This window comes from Vigna unguiculata, chromosome 1 (assembly GCF_037176805.1).
Source record: "Vigna unguiculata cultivar grain cowpea cultivar isolate G323 ecotype 2 chromosome 1, ASM3717680v1, whole genome shotgun sequence".
NCBI classification, from domain to species: Eukaryota; Viridiplantae; Streptophyta; class Magnoliopsida; order Fabales; family Fabaceae; genus Vigna; species Vigna unguiculata.
In genome coordinates, this window is record NC_140792.1 from 38,051,557 (window position 1) to 38,072,038 (window position 20,482).

The window sequence follows — 20,482 nt, forward strand, 5'->3', positions numbered from 1 at the left end:
GTACTCCTTAAGCACTCATGTATCAAAACTATGATAAAAAAGTAGTACGAAACTTAGTTGCGTGTATTTTACGAGGAGAGGTATAATGTGGTTTTGTTAGCGTTACCAAAAATTTCAAACATGTCGCGGACTTTAGGGTGAACTTATTCCTATGTAATGCAGTGTAATAATAACATTTTGTTGCCGTTGCAGAATGGTGCATCACTGTGTGAACAATGAAAATGTGTAAAAAGCAACACTATTATTGTTATTGCGTGTCAAAAAGTAATGGTTGTACCAAACAAAAGTCATACGCTCCCACACGATGCTAGAATTGGTCACCATGCTAGAATTGGGCCGCACGAAGGCGCCCATTCAAAACCCTCGCTCTTCGCACTTGCTCCTCGCTTTTGTCTTCCTTCTCCTAAAACCCTCGCCTCTGCACTCCATAGTTAGGGCTACTCTTCGCTTTTGTCTTCATTCTCCTCATCACTTCTTCAATGGCTACTCTTCTTCTCAGGCACTCCTCTTCCACTTGTCGCCGCCTCTTCCCCTTAGCCTCTCAAATCCACTCTTCCGTATCTCGTTCTCCTCTCTCTACTCCCAACGACTCCACCTCCACCTCCTCCTATTCTTTCAATTCCAATCCATGGTGGAGATCCATGGCAACATTCACCAGAACGTAACACTCTCTCTTTCTCTTTTTCGTCACAAAATTTAAAATATATAAGTAACAGTAATCGGTATTAGTATGTCTTTTACTTGTTCATCTTATTGTTTGACTTTGCAGGAAGCCTCACGTTAATGTCGGAACTATTGGACACGTGGATCACGGGAAGACCACGCTAACTGCGGCAATCACCAAGGTCTTGATTCACTTTTTGTTTAAATGTGTGTTGAGGTGGATGTTTTGGTGTTTATTACTCAATTAGGTTTGATCAGGTGCTTGCGGATGAAGGGAAGGCTAAGGCTGTGGCCTTTGATGAAATTGACAAGGCTCCTGAAGAGAAGAAGAGAGGAATCACCATTGCAACGGTATGGAATCGCACTCTTTTGGTCTTGCAATCGATTGTGTTGTTTTCTGTTGATATGTATGCTTGCTCTATATTTCGGTTTTCAGGCTCATGTGGAGTATGAGACTGCAAAACGACATTATGCGCATGTGGACTGCCCTGGACACGCGGATTATGTTAAAGTAAGCTTTCAAATTTGGTTTAGTTTCTCTAAGAATGTTTTTTTTTTTTTTTATTGGAGTTATCAATTGCCTAACAGAAGCTGGGGTGGCTAAGTTGTGGCGGACAAATTTAAGCAATTTTACCTTGTATTGTATAATAGTTAATTGTGGTATTTAGCATATTTTGGTGCTTGTGTAGCCTGATCTTCTTTTCAATTCAAAATGAGATGGAAAATTTATGGTAGGAATTTGGAAGTAGATTAGTTTGTAACAAAATATATTTTATAGGTATTGATTACACTGTATATTGGCAACAGCTGCATTTGTCAGATTCCTATTTTCCATGAATGCTGGTGGGTTTAGCATTCCAGCTTGCCTTGATGTACTTACTAGATGGTTTATCTAATGGTTTTATTTAGTTTAAATAATAAATTAATTCTTGTTCACTGTATGCTTTATAATTGTCTGTTTTTTTTTATTTCAGAATATGATTACGGGAGCTGCCCAGATGGATGGTGGTATACTTGTTGTATCTGCACCTGATGGACCAATGCCTCAAACCAAGGAGCACATTCTTCTTGCTCGCCAAGTAGGTATTCTACTGATGTGGTTTGTATATATATACCTAGAACGTCTACACCTTTCTCCTTACTTCTAGATTGACATATTTTATCTTTAAATGTATTATGCAGGTTGGTGTGCCATCTCTTGTTTGCTTTCTAAATAAAGTTGATGCTGTTGATGATCCAGAGTTGTTAGAGCTTGTAGAAATGGAGTTACGTGGTAGGGTGTTTCTTTAAGGCTTCTCTTCTCCTGTCCATGCTCAGAAAATGAATAAACCTGCTTAAGTTTCTGTAGTCTTTGTGTTTGCTAAAATGTGTTTTTATGATAATTTTTTTTGCAGAGCTACTGAGCTTCTACAAGTTCCCTGGGGATGAAATCCCGATCATTAGAGGTTCAGCGTTGTCTGCTTTACAGGGTACAAATGACGAGATTGGAAGACAGGCCATTCTAAAATTAATGGATGCTGTAGATGCATACATTCCTAACCCTGTTCGCCAACTTGACAAGCCTTTCCTAATGCCAATTGAAGACGTGTTCTCAATTCAGGTAAAAGGACCTGAACTTTTTTTTTTGGGTTAATTTTTGAAGAAAGCAGATTCATTGAAGTAAAGATGGTCTCAGTTATAAAATTCTTACAATTTGTAATGTAAGTCTTGTGTTTTTATCATGTTCTATCACTTTCCATCTGCTCCCGTATAAACACAGTTTCATTGAAGTACTATTTATTACTATTTGTTTATGTTAAAATTCTTTAAATTCCTTATATGCTCCTTCAGTTCACTCAAACTACAGCAATTATTGATGTGCTTAACATCATAAGCAGATGGGATATGAACACTGGAGCATATGTGGAATAGATGTTTATAATACTGGTCATCTTTGTAACTGTGGTCACTTGAACAAATTCTTTCTTGTTCTTCTAAATCTAGTTAGGTGAAGGATAAAATTTCAAATTCTTAATTCTGTCTAGGTTTTTTGAAGAATAAAAAAGGAAAGGAGGTAGCATTTGTTACGGCATTGCTCTTTGTAATGATATGACGCAGTGGTGTAATTTAATCTTAACATGGTGCTTTAAAAACTGTTGTCTCATAATTGTTTTTTTTCCCCTTAAAGAGAATATCAAAATTTCTATTTTCAACACTTCTTAGTTCTCTCAAAATCTGCATTTGTTTCATTACATATATTGGATTGTATGGACATAAATAAATATGGGGGCAATGGTTTCCATCATTTCAGCTGCTTTATATTTTTCCTTTGTGATGAAGGGACGAGGAACAGTTGCCACTGGCCGTGTTGAACAAGGCGTCATTAAAGTCGGTGAAGAAGTAGAGGTGTTGGGTCTAATGCAGGTATGTATGTTCATTGAGTCATTTCCTATATATAGCTGCCCTCTGATCCTTTCTGTTAATCTGCAGTTGTTGTTTTCTTTTGCTTCTATATAATTTTCATTTGCCACTGACTGATGATTAGTGGTTTGTTCTTGATGAGCATTAGTTGATTTCTCTATCAGAGCTTTTGGTAAATTCCTTTATAATGGTAGTCCTAAAACCGAGTTTTCCTTGGTAGGGTGGTCCTCTGAAAACAACAGTAACTGGAGTTGAGATGTTCAAGAAGATTTTGGACCAAGGACAAGTAAGTGACTGTTATCTTCATGGAAAAGGGCTATAACTATATTTACAAAGAGCATATGTTAAACTAATATGGATTGTACACACGTATTGTTAGGCTGGTGACAATGTTGGTCTTCTTCTCCGTGGTCTGAAGCGTGAAGATATTCAACGTGGTCAGGTTGGTTGCAGAGATCAAGTTTTTCCTTTTTTGTTAGACATTGTAGCCGTCGTCGCATGCAAGAGAACGACATATATAATCTGTATCTGTTTTAGTAAAATTGTTGAGTTTTGAATTCAAATTACTAAATTTGAGCTGCCACTTTCCTTGTGCTGCTGCCTTCTATTGGAAGGTGATTGCAAAGCCAGGTTCTGTAAAAACATACAAGAAATTTGAGGCAGAGATATATGTACTCACAAAGGATGAGGGTGGCCGACACACCGCTTTCTTCTCTAACTACAGACCCCAGTTTTACTTGAGGACAGCTGATATCACTGGAAAAGTAGAGTTGCCTGAAAATGTTAAGATGGTTATGCCCGGAGACAACGTTACTGCTGTGTTTGAATTGATTTCAGCAGTTCCACTTGAAGCAGGTAAGTACTTCATTAGTGAACTAAATTGAACCATCATAACCAATTTGTATTTATCCGTATGTTGAATATTCTTGTACACTTCATGCTGGAAAGTGGAAACTTTGCTTTACTGCTTGCAATTGATTTTACAGGACAAAGATTTGCCTTGAGAGAAGGCGGCAGAACAGTTGGTGCAGGTGTGGTGTCAAAAGTACTGAGCTAGTACCGTTCTCTGTGACTCAAGTTTTAGTCTACACATTTGCAAAAAGGGGTTGCAAGCCCTGAGACCTGACTATCTATCCTGAAAAATACAAACCATGTGCCAAACAATTATTATTTAGCGGTTGTGTTGGATGAAATTCAGTAAATTGAGTAAAATTTAGAGAAGTTAATCTTCAATGTTCATTTTTGTAGTGCATAATTTTCAATATGCCTTGATCACTGCAGACTTTTTCTGCTTTATGAAAAATAATGTGTATCTTGTGTACCAACAGTCCGAGCCATTGATTTTGGTTTTTACAAATCTTTTGTTTTTATCAACGATGCTCATATTGGTTTTGAACCTCTATTGTTGATGGCATATATATTGATTTGAGATGAATGAATAGGTTGAAATATGATTTGTTAGCTGTAATGATGGCTTGTATATCTCTAATTGGGAATTAGGAATATGTTTATCTATCATACTATTAATCTTCTATTTGCTTTTGTTGTAAAAGTAACCGAGTGGCTGAAACGTAATAATTGAATAATAAACACCACCAGTTTAAACAATGGTACTCATATATAACAAATTAATTTTTAATGATTAAGGTCAAATTATTCTATTTAGAACCACCTTCGCTTGGCGTATTCTCCTTTCTCTTTTTAAAGTTGATCAAATACTCATACTTTATAATAAGCTTTTTAAAATGCTTTTTCTTTAGGGTCAGACAGTAAACTTCTATTTTTTTACTTTTTTAATGTGTTAAAACGTAATATATATATATATATATATATATATATATATATATATATATATATATATATGGTTTTAATCCTTTCAAGCCTGATATGCTCAGTGGGGGTCTTGTTTAAATCAAATTTTAGTCTTTTCTGTGAAAAGATCTATTAACGCGAAAACTTGTGATCCTCGTTATAGAAAAATCTGTTGGTCTATTTAAAATTTTAGACAAAGCATAGCTAAACTAAAGCTATTTCTACTTATAGGAGTGTCTTGATGTATTTCACGAGTTTTTAATTGAAAATGAAAAAAAAAATGTCACTAATTTTATTCACAAAAATGCAATTAGAAAATTTATATTTGTTTTATAAAAAACTTTTGCGGATAAAAAACTCTTTGGATAGTTTGACTATACGCAAAGATGTAAACATAATTCAACTGTTTTCCTAATATATATCTATTTAAAAAAAAAGTTACTTTGTAAAGTAAATAAAATAACTATTGAAACTATTTGTAAAAAATGAACAAATTATGGTAATTAAAGAGAGATTTAGTAAGTTTTTTTGTCCCCTTAAAGCTCTTCAACCTTATATCCATGCACGACCCGAACAGGCTGAATTGACCCGGCGACTCAGATGGACCATACCACACAATCCGTACGAACCGAGCATGTCCGATGTCCAAATAGGCCAAGAGGGTTCAAAGACCCGGTTAGATCAGGTCGGCCCGACAATTCGGACGAATCTTACCCAACGAACTGTACGGACTGAACAGGCCTAAGACCCTGATGTACCGAGCGAGCTCGACGAACTGGACAGGCTGAGTCGTGTTAGTCTTAAGGACACAAGTTTTAGAAAATTCAATTTAAATTTCATTTATGAAAAATAGACTCTAGATTTTGATCCAAATATTTGGAATGGATTTAAATCTTGATCCAAAAATTTGGATCTGGATTTAAAAAAAAAATCCAAACTAGTTTTTGTTAAAAAAATGAATTTGAGTTGAAAATCTAATCTAATTATTTGAATTTAAAATGGATGTGGATTGGATCGTTAAAAATTCGATGCATGGCCACCCTTAATCCTTTGCATGCTAAAACTTGTAAAATGTGTTGGATGGTGACAACAAACTGAATATTATGCCCCCAGAGAACAAATTCTTTCCGTTCTATTTTTCTTTTTAACTTTTATCTGCTCCTTTTCTATTCACATGATAAATAAAATAAGAACAATTATTAAATTTTATTTTTAACCAAAGTATTCAGTTCAACATCATGCTAATTTTAACGGTGAAAATAGAGGAGTCATTTTATTTAATTCCATTGCAAAATTCTATATTACAAGCTGCAAAATACTAAGGAATACTTCTTGGGTTAATTGCAAGTAGGAAAATAACAACATATTGTTAATCAGCATTGTACCTTGAAGATCTCATTGTAAAAGTAACTGCAACATTTGTTCTTTAACAGTCTGGTTTGCTTCACCAATGCCATCACTGTAGACATCCAATTAGCCATTTATTCACTTCATCAAACTAGTCTTGGGAGATGCCACTCAAGCAAATCTCAGCATCACCACTGCTAGCAATGCTGCAGCAGTATAGTAAATATCTCTAATGCTCTCATCCAGCTTCTGCATCATTTTCTCTTCTTTCAAACCCAACTTTCCAGTGTTCTTGCTGATGCTCAAAATTGTGACCCTGAGCTTATTTACTGCCCCAGAAAGACAAACCAACCCCAATCCAAACCCAGTGTTGAAAAAGTTAGAAGCACAGAAGGTAGCCCTTCCACAAGCTATGTTACCCATTACAGATAGCAGAAAAGCAAGGCCAGTTCCAGCAATACCGGCAGCAAACTGTGTCAGAAGATCAAAAAGCTCAGAGCTAGATTTCTTCAGGGAGAGAATTGCTGTCCTGCCACGCTGCTTCTTGTCCACCATCAGGGACAGAAGGGTCTCACATGCATATGAATAGTTTTTGTACTGATCCATGTCCCTGCCTACTTTCTTCTTCTTTATTGGAGATGGCTTCACTTTCACTTTCTCAGGGCTGCAGACAAGAGAGAAGCATTAATGTTAAATACTTCTTCAGCAAGAAACTACAATAGAGGTATTGTATTATTTAGTATGCAGCCCAACAATTGAACATGATCAAATTTATCCACAACCATGTATAAAGTCAATATTAAAAGAAACTATAGAAGATGATAACCTTTTCTCATCAGGCAATTTTAAAAAAAAATGATCAGATGGATTGTTCTGATGTTCTTAGAAGTTGAAAAATAAATAGAGAGAGCAGTGATGCATATGTTTAGAGCCATTACAAAAAGCAGTCTTAAATGTTGACAACAGAGCAGGATAATAATGTCTCAATGGTTTCAAGTACCACCTAAGATTTACTACTGCAACCACGTTCTTCTTGATTTTTTCTCTCTTAATAGTAGAAGGTGGAAGGGAGTAAAAGGAAACTCGATATCAATCCTACTTAGGCACATACAAATTTGACTAATCAAATTAACTTACATAATTCACAACATAGAAACAGTCTAATTAATGCTCAGCGATTTAAAAGCTAAACAAGGGTGCTGGAAGATGAATACAGGCTAATTTTACAATTCAACGTTGGAGCATATCCCAGCTGGGGAACAGGTCAACAAGATCAAGAAAAGTATACTCTGCATACCTCTTTAAAGGAGCAGTCAAAGTGGATTGCTTATTTTCGTGTGGATCTTCCAAGGTTCTTATGACCACCAAATTACCATGGGAAAGAAAGATGCATAATCAATAAACAGATACAATAAACAAGCCATCTTCATTACTACAATGAGACATTCCATGGTTATGCATAACACTATCTAAATAATTTCAGTATTAGAACCCTGTGGAAGAGTGAAAAAACAGAATTGAAGGTATGGTTATGCCTCCAGATAATGACCCTTGTATGCTACTAATAACTCCTCTGCATTTTCTCTGAACTGTGATATATACTTGTCCAAGAACATCTCCTCAGACAAGCACAACACATGAATATAACTGGGGACTTTCTTGCAGAGATTTTTTGATTTCAACAGTTGGAAGACTTTATATCGAGGAAGCACGCGATCCTCCATGCTGTACATTAAAATCTTAGGCTGGTGAATAAGGACTGACTTGGGCAGCATAACTGTATGCAAGAAGAATTTCATTCCAACTTTCAACTTCTTCTCTGATGTTCTAAACAAAGTCGGGGTTCTCTTGAACATTTGCAGGCCCTCATACTTCGAAAAACCAAAACAATTAATTAGTTTCAACTTTCTCTCAAATGTTTTATCGCTCAAACAACTTAATGTATGAATTGCATGGACAAGCATTCTTGAATTTTCACGGAAACCCAAGTCTACAGCTCGAGAAACATTGTTTTCAATAGTAGACCGCTGTGCAACGAAAAGCCTTGGATGAAGTTTGAGTAGCAATGAAAGATGAGTCCCAAGAATGCCACAACTCTCCAAGAAGACGACATTCTCCATAATTCTTTTGTACTTTGGGAGTATCCAGCCACATCTGTGCAAAACAAGAATAAAATCTTTCTGGTCGTAGACAATTTTCCTAATAGCTTCAACTGAGGGGACCAATGTTTTCTTCAAGCTATGAGTCAAAATTGAGGGATTCTTTGAAATGAAGCTGCATAACTCGTAACCCTGGAATCCAGACATCTGAAAGAGCTGAATTTTGGGTCTCAAGATTTTCTCAATGTTTGTAAACAGTATCTGGGGTCTTTGACGAATCAGGGAGAGAATCTGGCTTTGGGAAAAGCCTATTTGTTTGAAGAAAGTGAGCACTGATAAGGGGTTTTGAGGGAATCTGCACCCTGAAACACGTTTGGAGACATAAAGGGATTGGGTTCTGGAGAACTGCAAGTCGGAATTCAGGTAATCAATTATTGAAGTGGTTTCGTTGAAGTGTAGGCAACGACTTTTGGTTGAGAAAGAGAGGAAGAATGTCATAGACTGATAAGAGAATTGATTGAAAAGAGAAGATGAAACAGCATGGTGTGACTTGAGAGACTGCATTAGTTCTGTGATCGTAGATCGTAGATGAATGAATGCTTTGTTTAGAATCAACCAAAAAACAACGTATTTTTTAGGTTGTCTATTTCGAATTTGAAGTCACCAAACGTTGGCAGCCCTAATCAAGATAATCCCCAAATCTGATTCTCAAGGGTTTCGAAGAACCCTAAATCCCCAATTTCTTTAACCTTTCGTCTCTCGCGTGGATTTCAAACCCTTCTTAGACTGAACCCTTTCTTGAAGTTGCGTTCTCGTCGACGGTGGGTTGCTTCGCGGGGGTCTGTCTGGTCTGGTTTTTTGCAGGTACTGGAGAAGGAAAGGATATTTGGTAGCCCTGTCTTGAAAAACAAACTAAAAAATATAAGAAACTAAATTAAGCATGCACAACACTGTCAAAATAATATCAGTTTTGGTTGTGGGGAAACTTTGTTATCATATGGGAACAATTCACAGTTAAGAAATCTACAAAATCAGACAGATGAAATGCGAGATTATCGTGTAACCTTCAAATCATCATAATTCATTTACTAAAATAGCTTATACTTAAATTTAGAAATGAAAAATGAACCCTCCCTCCTCCACAGATAGCCCTAATGAGTTACGAATACGAATGATTAAAAGGTAGGATGATCTCTTATTCTATTCCTTTCATCATAAGGTATATATAAATTGCAGAATAATCTATACCCTTTATAAATTACCTAAAATGAAAAACTAATCCCCATTGCCAATGTCACATACGCACAATCCCTCACTGAAAACTTTAATCAACATACCCATTTTACAGTAAAACACCATTCCATTCATTAACACTGCGAAAAAACATAAAAACCACAACTTGTTAATGTTACCTTCATGTTGGTGCCCGGCAAACCCAGTTGTGGGTGTAAGACAAGGCCAGTTGGGTAACCATGAGATGCCATCAAACAGAGACTCTGCACCATTTTTGAAAGAAGCCCGGCTTAATAAACGATTTTCTGTAGCCAAAATCTCCCTCCTTTCGTGCCCTCACTCATGCACTCATGCTCTTATCTCTTCCCGCACCTCAAATCCTGAGTATTTTCCACAAACCTCAAAAAATAATTAGGTTTTTATTGCGATCCATCAGCTCAACAAAAAAAAAATTGCTGGATCCAGAAACTTCCAAAATGGAAAAACTAATGGTACTCACCGGCTTGATAGTCAACGTTCGAATTTCCATTAAAGACAGAAAGAAATTAGTTTGTGGTCGGCTTCATACTGTATAAGTACATTAATACTAAGTTTATTACTTTATTAATGCATAGCATGTGTTGGGACCAGGAAAATATATTAAATAAATACTTTATTTTATAAAATAAAATACTCACATTTTATGTGTTGAAGTGGACGCGACATATTTGGCTAAGAAGATATCAATATCATTGTCAAAACATAATTTAATAAATACATAAGCTTTTGACAGAATCTGTGGTTAAAAGTTATAATAAATACATTAGAGTTTAAGAGTATAAGAAAATAGTATATAGCTTAATTATAATGTGCTAACAATAGCTGTTTTAGCATTTTGAATCTAATTATGACCGATTCAAAAGTCAGATTTTTTTTTTTTTTATAATGTTACTTGTAAAGTTGTGTGTAAAATATTTTTACTTTTTAATTAATAGTGTAAAATATTTTAATACATTAATAATGAATTCAATATCAAAATGTTTCGATTGAAAAAAGCCCTTCGTGTATGACAATGACATTTTTTAATTTTTATAGTGTACTACGAATGAAGGCTAACATTTAAGTTTTTCAGTTCATAAATAGTCCTAAAGCGACGTAATTTTTTTATATTGAAATTTGTTAAAAATTAAATCATGATAAAATATTTTAATTATTAAAATTATTTTATTATATAAATAATTTTATATTATTATAAAAGTACATATCGTATATATTAATTATAAATAAAATATAATACAAAATTTCTTTTATTTGTTTTCTTTATATGGTATATATACAACTAGAAGGTATTGATTATCATGACACTTCTTTTACTTACGGCTAAAATGGGATGCTTTTTATTAGCTTTGGCTGCTGCTCAATATTGGTCTCTTCATCAGTTTGATGTCCATAACGCTTTTTTTCATGGTGATCTTTCTGAAAAAATCTGTGTCCCTTCTTCCAGGTTTTCAATGTTCGGGAGAGAATCTTGTGTGTCGCCTCAACAAGTCCTTATTATATGGATTAAAACAAGTTTCTCGTAAATAGTTTTCCAAATTCTCTACAAATATTCAGGTTGTTCAAAGACAAGTCATTTACAACTTTGTTGATTTATGTCGATGATATTCTCATAACTGGTAATGACCCTATTGCAATATCTAGTCTTAAATAATTCCTACACAATCATTTTCGGATTAAAGAGTTGAGTGCTCTTAAGTTTTGCCTAGGTATTGAGGTCTCTCGTTTTAAAAAAGGTACTTTCATATCACAAAGGAAATACACTTTGGAAATTATCAAAGATGATGGGTATATTGGAGTTAAGCCCGTGGATTTTTCCATGGAACAAAATACAAAGCTTTTCGATGAAGGGGAATTATTAAAGGACCCGTCAGTATATAGGCAAGTTATTTGTCGCTTAATTTATTTGACAATTACTCGTCCTGATATCACCTACACATACTAAGCAGAGTCATGCATGGTACATGCAAGCCTCGTATGAAACCTGCAATGCGCGAGCTACGATATTTGAAGAATAATCCAGGTCAAGGTCTATTTTTTCTTCACAAAACTATTTATCTTTGTGCGTTTTCTGTGATTCAGATTGGAATCCTCCCTCATCTCTTGGCGAACAACGGATATTGCATCCTAAACCGGCATTGTTGTATTGTGTCGATAAAGTTGTCTTACACATTACAACTAACCCATTATTTCATGAAAGAACTAGACACATAGAGACAAATTGTCACTTCATTCATGATTTTGTTTCAAATGTTTCAGTTGAAACAAAATATGTACCTTAACTTGCTTATGTGTTCACTAAACTATTGAGAAAAGAAGTTTTCTCTACCATGAAGCACAAGTTGAAAGTTCTTGATATTCATTCTCCAACTTGACAGAAAATGTTAGAAAATAAATCATGAAAAAATATTTTAATTATTAAGATAGCTTAATTACAAGAAAAATTTTGTATTATTATAAAAAGGGTTAAATATGTTTTTGGTCCCTCAAGTTTGAGCGAAATTTGGGTTTAGTCCCTCATCAAAATTTTTGATCAATTTAGTCCTTCATCTTCCAAAATGCGTGAATTTAGTCCTTTTAACCAAATTTTGTTAAGTTTATCTGACATTTCAAGCACATTTCATGATAGTATTTAAATTATTTATACTGTTTGACACATTTTTGCTTCAATGTTAACTTAAATACTATCATGAAATGCGCTTGAAACGTCAGATAAACTTAACAAAAATTGGTTAAAAGGACTAAATTCACGCATTTTGAAAGATGAAGGACTAAATTGGTCAAAAGTTTTGATGAGGAACTAATTTCAAATTTCGCTGAAACTTGAGGGACCAAAAACATATTTAACCCTTATACAAATATAGGGGTTGTATATATTAATTATAAACACTTTCTTGTATATATTTATCTGTGTTCTCCTCTTCAATAAAATACAACACATAATTATTTTATTTGTTTCCTTTGCAAAATTAAAAGTAAGAGTCTATTTGATATTTTTCTAAAAGAAAAATCTTCTATCATAAAAATAGTAAAACAAAAATAGAAGAGTTTGATTTTTAAAGCAACTTACAGCATTAAATTAAGCTAAAGAATGAATAAAATTTGAAAATTTTCTATTATGTTCACTCATATTTATGTGTTCCCTACGAATGCTGTATGATCATTGTCATGACTTTGTAATGGTCTTGATCTACATTATTAAAATACTTTCCTAAATTTTGCATTTAATGATGCATGACATAAATATGTATATTTTGCATTACAACCATGTTTAAATCATTTCAAAATATTGATCATTTTAGAAAAGTTGGTCTTTACAAATACTTGTACCGTATTGAGAGTAATAATTAATGCACATTAAATCTTTTGTAATATTTTCAAATAGAAAATAATAACATTTAAGCACTGGTTCTTCATATCAAAGTGAGCACTTAATCATGTTTTGTAATATTTCTTCTCCTTTAAACTCTTTAATATTTTTCCACTTATTTCTTACCTTTATTTTCACCTAGCAAGCATTGTCGTATCTTTTTGTTTGAATAAAAAAATATTAATATATTTATTAATCAGCAAAAAAATATTATCAACTTGCTAAACACTAGTAATATAATTTTCTCTCATTGTTCTTTAAGTAAATGTATTTAGCTAAATATTTTTTTCCTTAAATAAAAACAAGTGACGATCATTAAGAGAGTTTTGATTGATTAGTAGTATGAATTAATGTAATTATTTTATTATTAGCGTTTGACTCTTTCCAAGGAAAATATGTAACAACTTGATCACATTTTAAATAGTATTGTTTAGATCCTGTCTTATTGACTTTTTATTTTGTGATTGTGGCAAGGAAATTGCATTGAATTATATAGGATGATTCCTTTAAAAAACTTATTCAGAAAAAAAATAAATATCCCAACAAAAATAGTCATGAGATGCACATGATGTTTTTCTATTTACTAAATTTTATTTTCCTAAAAGATATAATGAATTTACCCTTCTTTTCATAAACTGATTTATCTTTGAACTTTTGAAACGAGAGAAAATCTATCTCAATTAAGATGTTATATTATTATTTTTTTTTTTCTATAAAAACATTTTCTTACATAGAAGGTTCTCAAAGTCCATTGAGTAAATGTTTTCTCTAAACCCCTTAATTGTGTTTTAGATACAATATTTTGTACTTTTGTACGAAAAATATTATCAAATTCTTTTGTTTAAATTTAATTTAGTGAATAATGAGACATTGCTAAAATATTAGACAATTCCATAAAACGAAAAATCTCATAACTATAAGAAGAATAATTAAGGTTATAGCTTACAAATCATGATGTTAACAAGTAAAATTGATTAATGTACATTTTTACTAAATGATTATTTACTTTTTCAGATATATTTGTGAAGAATAAAGGTTAAATAACAATCGTCATTCCTAATTCAAATTAATTTCAAACACAAAAACACGTAAATATATTAAAAGTAACAGTGTGTACCTTTTTATCAAATATTTTATAGTTCCTGTAATCAATTAAATAATTACTTTCATCTTAATATAATATTTTCAAACTAAACCAATTCATATATATATATATATATATATATATATATATATATATATATATATATATATATATCCTTTGACTATTGAAAAATCCAAATTTCAATAACAATGGTCAAATAACATTTGGTTTTCATTCACTATATCAACATTTATATCAAAGTTGAGTGTGAAATCACCACAAATTACATCCATCAATCTAATTCATTCACAAAGTTTTCAAAGAAAAAAAAAATTCCGTAAAAAATAAATAAAAATGATCATAACAGTTTACTATAAAATACCTTTTTCCAAGACTAAGATAACTAAAAAAAGGACATACGGTTTTAGTTTTCAAAAAACAATTTATTTCTATATTCAAACTTTATAAGAAATCCTTCATTGGTGAATAAATTATTCATTCATATATTTCTCCTATATTAATACCTTTAAAAATAACTTTTTATCTTGTTGCCACACCATCTTATACATATGAACGTTTGGAAGTAATTTATCTAGCATAATTCAATATTTTCGTTAGTCTTTATATTTCAAAACTTAACCAAACACAAAATTCACCACATTTTTTAAATCACAAACAAACATAAAAAAATACCATATATGAAAGTGTTATGTTAGATTCAACAAATCTCATATCATTTAAGAGTTAAAGTAAAATGAAATTTAAATATTTTTCCTTTTCTCCTTTCAAAATGTTTTTTAAAAACAAAATTGTGATAGAGTTTGACGCTCTGAAACAAATAATATCTTGAAAATAAAATGATTGTTTCTAACGCTAGACCAACTTGAATAAAAAAAATAGATTTAATTAGTTTTCTAATTTTTGTATTTATGTTTTTGATTAATTTTTGTATGTAAATTTGCATGTAAAATAAAACAAATTAAAATATGTAAACATAAAAATCAAGTTACATGTTACTAAAACCAAGTGGTTGAAACCAAAGTGAGTGAGCAGTTACTGGGTGAGTGTTTGTGTGGTAAGTTTTTTGTTACAGTATTATGCACACGTGTTTGGGATGGAACGCGAGCGGATCGAGACAGGTAGTTGCGGGTCTCATCAAATAATCAATATTCCCATTTTCGTTCTCCCAAAAATTATAATTATTTAAAGCCATAGCCATTCTATTGTGCAAGCCTTTATCTGTCATTTCGTTTCGCAATCTTTTCTTTTCCTTTGCTTCTATCGTCTTCTTCTCTCTCTGAATCGAAACCCTAGAAATTCATCGTCTTCCACAATCTGACACCTCTCCCTAACGGAACCTATATTCTCTCATCAAACCTCACTTATCCAAATCCGATACTCAAATCCCCATCCCAATTCCTCGCATCGACCTCACTGCCCCAATTCCCCCAATTCGCACCTTCCAACGCCACAATCTTAGGATCGCCGATTCCGCTACGGTGGCTCGCGCATGGGTAAGATTCTCCGAGAAACCGCGAAGCCGTCGGCGAATTCTTCATCGGCGTCCCCCTCTTCGGCGGCGCCCGCCACCACGTCTTCCACGTCGGTGACGGAGACGGTCAGGGGCTCGCACCAGTTCAAGATCACGGGCTACTCGCTCTCGAAGGGGATCGGGATTGGCAAGTACATGGCCTCCGACGTGTTTTCCGTTGGAGGGTACGATTGGGCGATTTATTTCTACCCCGATGGGAAGAGCGTGGAGGACAATGCGACCTACGTGTCGCTCTTCATCGCTCTGGCCAGCGACGGCACCGACGTTAGGGCACTTTTCGAGTTGACCCTTTTGGATCAGAGTGGCAAGGAGAGGCACAAGGTGCATAGCCATTTCGAGAGGACACTCGAAAGCGGGCCTTACACGTTAAAATACCGCGGTAGTATGTGGTGGGTTGAGATTTAGAAATCAGTTTTGATATTGATCTTGTTTTTCAATTTCGTCCCTGCTGCACTTTAATTCTCTCTTATCTAAAAGACATATTTGTTAAGTTGTCTCCGAGCACCTGAGTTCCAGTTTAACTAGTGGTCTCTCTTTTGAGTCTTTAAATGTTGTTGCTCATATTTGTCTTACTGAGTCGAGCAAGATCGTGTCTAAGAAGGATATCCCTGGTCTTTTACCAAACAAAAAAAATAGTATGTTTCTTAACTTATAATACTGTTGGAAGGTGACAGGTTTACATAACGGATTCTAACATGTGCTTTCGAGGAAGCAGTTAAGAAAACAAAAATGGAAAGTATTTATTGAGAAGGAAAACATTTACATGTGTTTTTTAAAGTAATTGAATGTTTTTAATTGGTCGGGTTAGGTTTTCCTTAACGAGTACCCCCAAATTATTTAATGGTTTAAGGTTCTACGGTTTGCATTTTCATGTCAACTACTTGTCGATCTTATCTTCAATGCAGCTGTTGGATACCAAATTGTGTGATCATTTTCTTTTCTGAGGTAAGTTTCGTAGGGTGCCGTATGTTTGTCCTACTTGTCTAATGGAGTGGATTTTAATGAGTGTTTTAAGTCGTGAGATCTTTCATCCCTTGGGAGTTGCTCCACCCACAAATGCCGTGGAAAAGCGATAGAGAAATATCAATCTGGAGAAAGAAAAATGGGAGAAATGTTCATGTCCAGTGTTGTAAAATATCACAAGTAAACTCGCTACCTCTTGATACTCTGAGTTTTCTTTTGGACGATTGGGGTCCACTTCCTAACTCGTACAGAGGTCACTAGCAACGCGGATTGCGAGTTTCATTGTTGATCCGCTTCTATCCTCTTCGCTTAGACGAACAAAGATGCTCTTTTCCAATCTGCAGTTCACTATTGGTCTTTGACACCATCATTGTTGGTTATTACCATTTCCAGATGTTGGCATAGTTGTACTGGTTGGAAGCATCCTTTGTTTGTTGTATGTAGGTGTTGGAGTGTTGTGTGGCAGCTAATTGGTATGTGTTGGCCTATTTTGGTTCTGTTCAGTTTGGACCTAGTTAGTGTGTTTGGGTCTGTTGAGTGTTGTTATGTTTGGACCTATTATTTTCTGTTTAGTTATTTATGATTTATTGAGTTATTGTATATTTTTCTTATCTATGCTACTTTTTTTAATGTATATGCATGTATGTATAAATATAGTTTTACATTTTAGGAAGCATTTTATGATCCATGTAGAACTTTTACATTCCTCAAGTTACGATCTTTACCCCCTTCTTCTCCTTGAACGTTGTACGTGGCTTCATGTCCTTTTACTGATTTTTTGTTGTATTTTGTATTAACTAATTATTTGATGTTTTGGGTGTTTCAGGGGTTACAAAAGATTTTTTAAGAGAACAGCTCTAGAAACTTCGGACTACCTTAAAGATGATTGTCTATCTGTGAATTGTAGTGTTGGTGTTGTGAGGTCACGTACGGAAGGTCCTAAAATCTATACGATAGCAATACCGTCTTCTAGCATTGGTCATCAATTTGGGCAGCTACTTGAAAGTCGTAAAGGAAGTGATGTGAATTTTGAAGTGAACGGAGAATTTTTTTCTGCTCATAAATTGGTATTAGCAGCTCGGTCACCTGTTTTTAGAGCACAGCTTTTTGGTCCTATGAAAGATCAGAATACCCAGTGTATTAAAGTTGAAGACATGGAGGCTCCAGTTTTCAAGGTTTGTTAAATGCTCTTTGTGCTTCCCATTTTTTATTTGTTTTTGTTTGTAATGTGGTCACCTAATGTGGTTTTGATTTCTATTTTGCTCTTCATCCTAACCGCGTGAGCTAAATGATTGTGTGCATTTTTTTCCTTGACTGTTTTTTTATAGTTCCATTATTAGGAATTTGTATTTCTTTATACCCGCTCAGCTCTGGTACCTGTGTTAATTAGTCTTTTACTGTATTCCAATAGGTTTGCAAAAACACATTTTAATGTGGTTTCAATCTGTATCTCTTTTCGTGCTTGTCCCCTTTTGAAAATGCGCACATTTCATTGTATTTGTATTTTTTTTTCTTCTTCATATGCATGGCTATCAGATAAGTTGAAAATTTTGTGGTATCTCTGCCCAGATGGTAGTATCATTTGCTGTTGGATGACTCAGTTGGTGGTAGGTCAAAGAGAACACATGGACCTTTCTCATTTAAATTAAACATTATGTGCTTGTAGATCCTCCGAGGTTGTTTGGCTTGAGAAAATGTTTTTTTCTGTTTTCATTTTTAATTTTAAAAAATGGCCATCTTGTTTTTATTTTATTTCTTGTTTTTAAAAGTTTATATAGAGAAAAGGTGAAAACAACCTTTTATTATTTTCTTTTTCATTTTTCCCTTACGTTCCTAAATTAAAGTGGAAGCGGGAAATATTTTCTCAAACTGAACTAAGCAACTCCATGTCTACGTTCTCCTTTCAGAAGTTGTACAGGCTGCTTATGCCCATAAAATAGTGATAGTTGTAAAATCACTCTTACTGAACAAGACACACTAATCCATTTTCAAGTCACTTGCATTTCTACTCATTTTTTTCATCTTTCTCTTTCTTTCTTTCCTTTTTTCCACTTTCTCACTTTCCATCTTCCGTCGAAACAAAGTGCTTGGTTAATGAATTTAATCGGGTGTTGGCAAAATATAATAAATAGTTTCTTTAATAATTTAAACATGCAGAGAAATTTCAAGCTTTTAGTTTTTGGTAATTGCATTATGGGTGTACGGGGTGACTCTGGTTCCGTACAGGATGCAACTATGCAAGGCTTGGGTCTAACTCAAATGTGACTGTGTCTGTCTTTGTTGAACTAGATAAATCGCAGTGAGCAATATGCATGTAGAATGTTTTGTCAGTTGTGTCGTGTCTTTATTTTTCAGGCATTGCTTCATTTTATATACTGGGACTCACTGCCAGATATGCATGAGCTTACTGGGTTGAACTCAAAGTGGGCATCAACCTTGATGGCTCAGCATCTTCTAGCAGCAGCTGATCGATATGGTCTTGAGAGGCTTAGGCTGACGTGTGAAGCAAGTCTCTGTGAAGATGTAGCAATTAATACTGTGGCTACGACTCTAGCCTTGGCAGAGCAGCACCACTGTTTCCAGCTGAAAGCTGTTTGTCTCAAGTTTATTGCTACTTCTGAAAATCTTAGAGGTTTGTTTTTTTCCATCTGAATACTTACCAGAAGAAGTACAGTATTAGAGGGGGACTGTGACAGTTGTCTGCAAGTTAGAGTTGTCACTGAATATCAGTAGTGATGCTGTCAATTGTCATTGTCTTCCAGTTTGTATTTGCATGAAAAAATTGCTAAGCTTTAAAGGGATTATATGGTTTTACTTTAAAGTGATGTTTTTTATGTAACTAATTATTATATTATTAATCCATGCTAAAACTTCTGGTTGTCCCAAGTTGACCTCGAAGACTTGTGTCACCATTAATTTATACCAAAACCTTTATGAATAATTTTTCTCTTTGTAAATGTTTAAGTTTGCTTTCTGCTTCCTTTTCTCGTAATTTTTCATTGAAAAAGAAGACAAAAAGGTTCCTAGATCATGGAACAATCAGTAAACTTCTTCCACGATTTTGGTTGAATGGTTGAAATATTTGGTACTCATATTTAAAACACGTTTATTTTAGATGGTTATTGCAAGAGTTTTCTATTGTAAAATTTTGTTGCCATCTCGGATGAAATTGATGATAACTTTCTTAATCCCTCATCCATGAAGTTCTTATCATTAACCATTGTATTTCATGTTTTGATTCTTCAGCTGTGATGCAAACTGACGGATTTGAGTACTTGAAGGAAAGTTGCCCATCTGTTCTGACTGAGCTATTGGAGTACGTGGCCAGATTTACTGAGCATTCGGACTTCATGTGCAAGCATAGGAATGAAGCACTGCTTGATGGCAGTGACATAAATGGGAGGCGGGTGAAGCAAAGGCTCTAGTTTCAACACTGAACAGCTTTCTGTACAACCCTCTTCTACTCTCCGTTTTAAAAGATCGCTAGAGTTTGTAGTTGAAGGGAAAATATATATAATCTTTTATAGGATCAGAGGCAAATTTTAAATTTCTTAGCTTATTCTTGTGTAAGAGATGTAAATGTAATTTGTGTTGTTGCTGTTACCGTTCTGTTTGACGTAGGTTTCTTCTGTAATATCTTAAGGATTTCTTTTTACTGGAAAACATGTCTGGAAAGTGTTGATTTGATCGCTACTTCCCCGTTTGTTTTTGTACTTTTATTCAATCTAGCAGCGTAAGTACTCTTGAACATTTTAGTCTTCATCTAGCATCTCTCTGTTTTTTACCGATTATGCTAATGCACAAACTAGTTAAGCCACAGCCTTCACATTGTTTCTGGGTTTGCTCTTCAGAACCGTCCCTTCAGGACCATGCCATTCATTATTCATTATGTGAACATCTTTCGATTCTGAAACTTCCTAAAA

At 34.1% G+C, this 20,482-nt stretch overlaps 3 protein-coding genes across 8 annotated transcripts; 2 read left to right on the plus strand and 1 right to left on the minus strand.

Moving 5' to 3' along the window:
- Positions 1-322: 322 nt before the first annotated feature.
- On the plus strand, positions 323-4,459 carry LOC114174341 (elongation factor Tu, mitochondrial). Its single transcript, XM_028059180.2, has 12 exons — positions 323-661; positions 770-845; positions 922-1,014; positions 1,100-1,174; positions 1,638-1,742; positions 1,846-1,936; positions 2,058-2,263; positions 2,983-3,066; positions 3,284-3,349; positions 3,443-3,505; positions 3,678-3,918; positions 4,050-4,459. The coding sequence occupies exons 1-12, from the start codon at positions 480-482 to the stop codon at positions 4,118-4,120; spliced, it is 1,353 nt and encodes a 450-aa protein (XP_027914981.1). The 5' UTR covers positions 323-479; the 3' UTR covers positions 4,121-4,459.
- A 1,732-nt stretch (positions 4,460-6,191) lies between these two features.
- On the minus strand, positions 6,192-10,294 carry LOC114174402 (uncharacterized). 6 transcript variants are annotated; one of them, XM_028059261.2, is made up of 3 exons: positions 10,054-10,294; positions 9,734-9,934; positions 6,192-6,886 (listed from the first exon to the last, which is right to left on the minus strand). In XM_028059261.2, the coding sequence occupies exon 3, from the start codon at positions 6,826-6,828 to the stop codon at positions 6,394-6,396; it is 435 nt and encodes a 144-aa protein (XP_027915062.1). In that variant the 5' UTR covers positions 6,829-6,886; positions 9,734-9,934; positions 10,054-10,294; the 3' UTR covers positions 6,192-6,393. The 6 variants fall into 6 exon arrangements, with proteins under 6 accessions (XP_027915062.1, XP_085528452.1, XP_027915049.1 ...); XM_028059248.2 differs by lacking the exon at positions 6,192-6,886 and adding an exon at positions 7,526-9,216; XM_028059253.2 differs by lacking the exon at positions 6,192-6,886 and adding an exon at positions 7,526-9,216 and having other exon boundaries at positions 9,734-9,953.
- Positions 10,295-15,268: 4,974 nt separating this feature from the next.
- On the plus strand, positions 15,269-20,252 carry LOC114174351 (BTB/POZ and MATH domain-containing protein 2-like). The gene is made up of 4 exons (XM_028059192.2): positions 15,269-15,985; positions 17,386-17,734; positions 18,915-19,191; positions 19,806-20,252. The coding sequence occupies exons 1-4, from the start codon at positions 15,555-15,557 to the stop codon at positions 19,982-19,984; spliced, it is 1,236 nt and encodes a 411-aa protein (XP_027914993.1). The 5' UTR covers positions 15,269-15,554; the 3' UTR covers positions 19,985-20,252.
- The last annotated feature ends 230 nt before the right edge of the window (positions 20,253-20,482 follow it).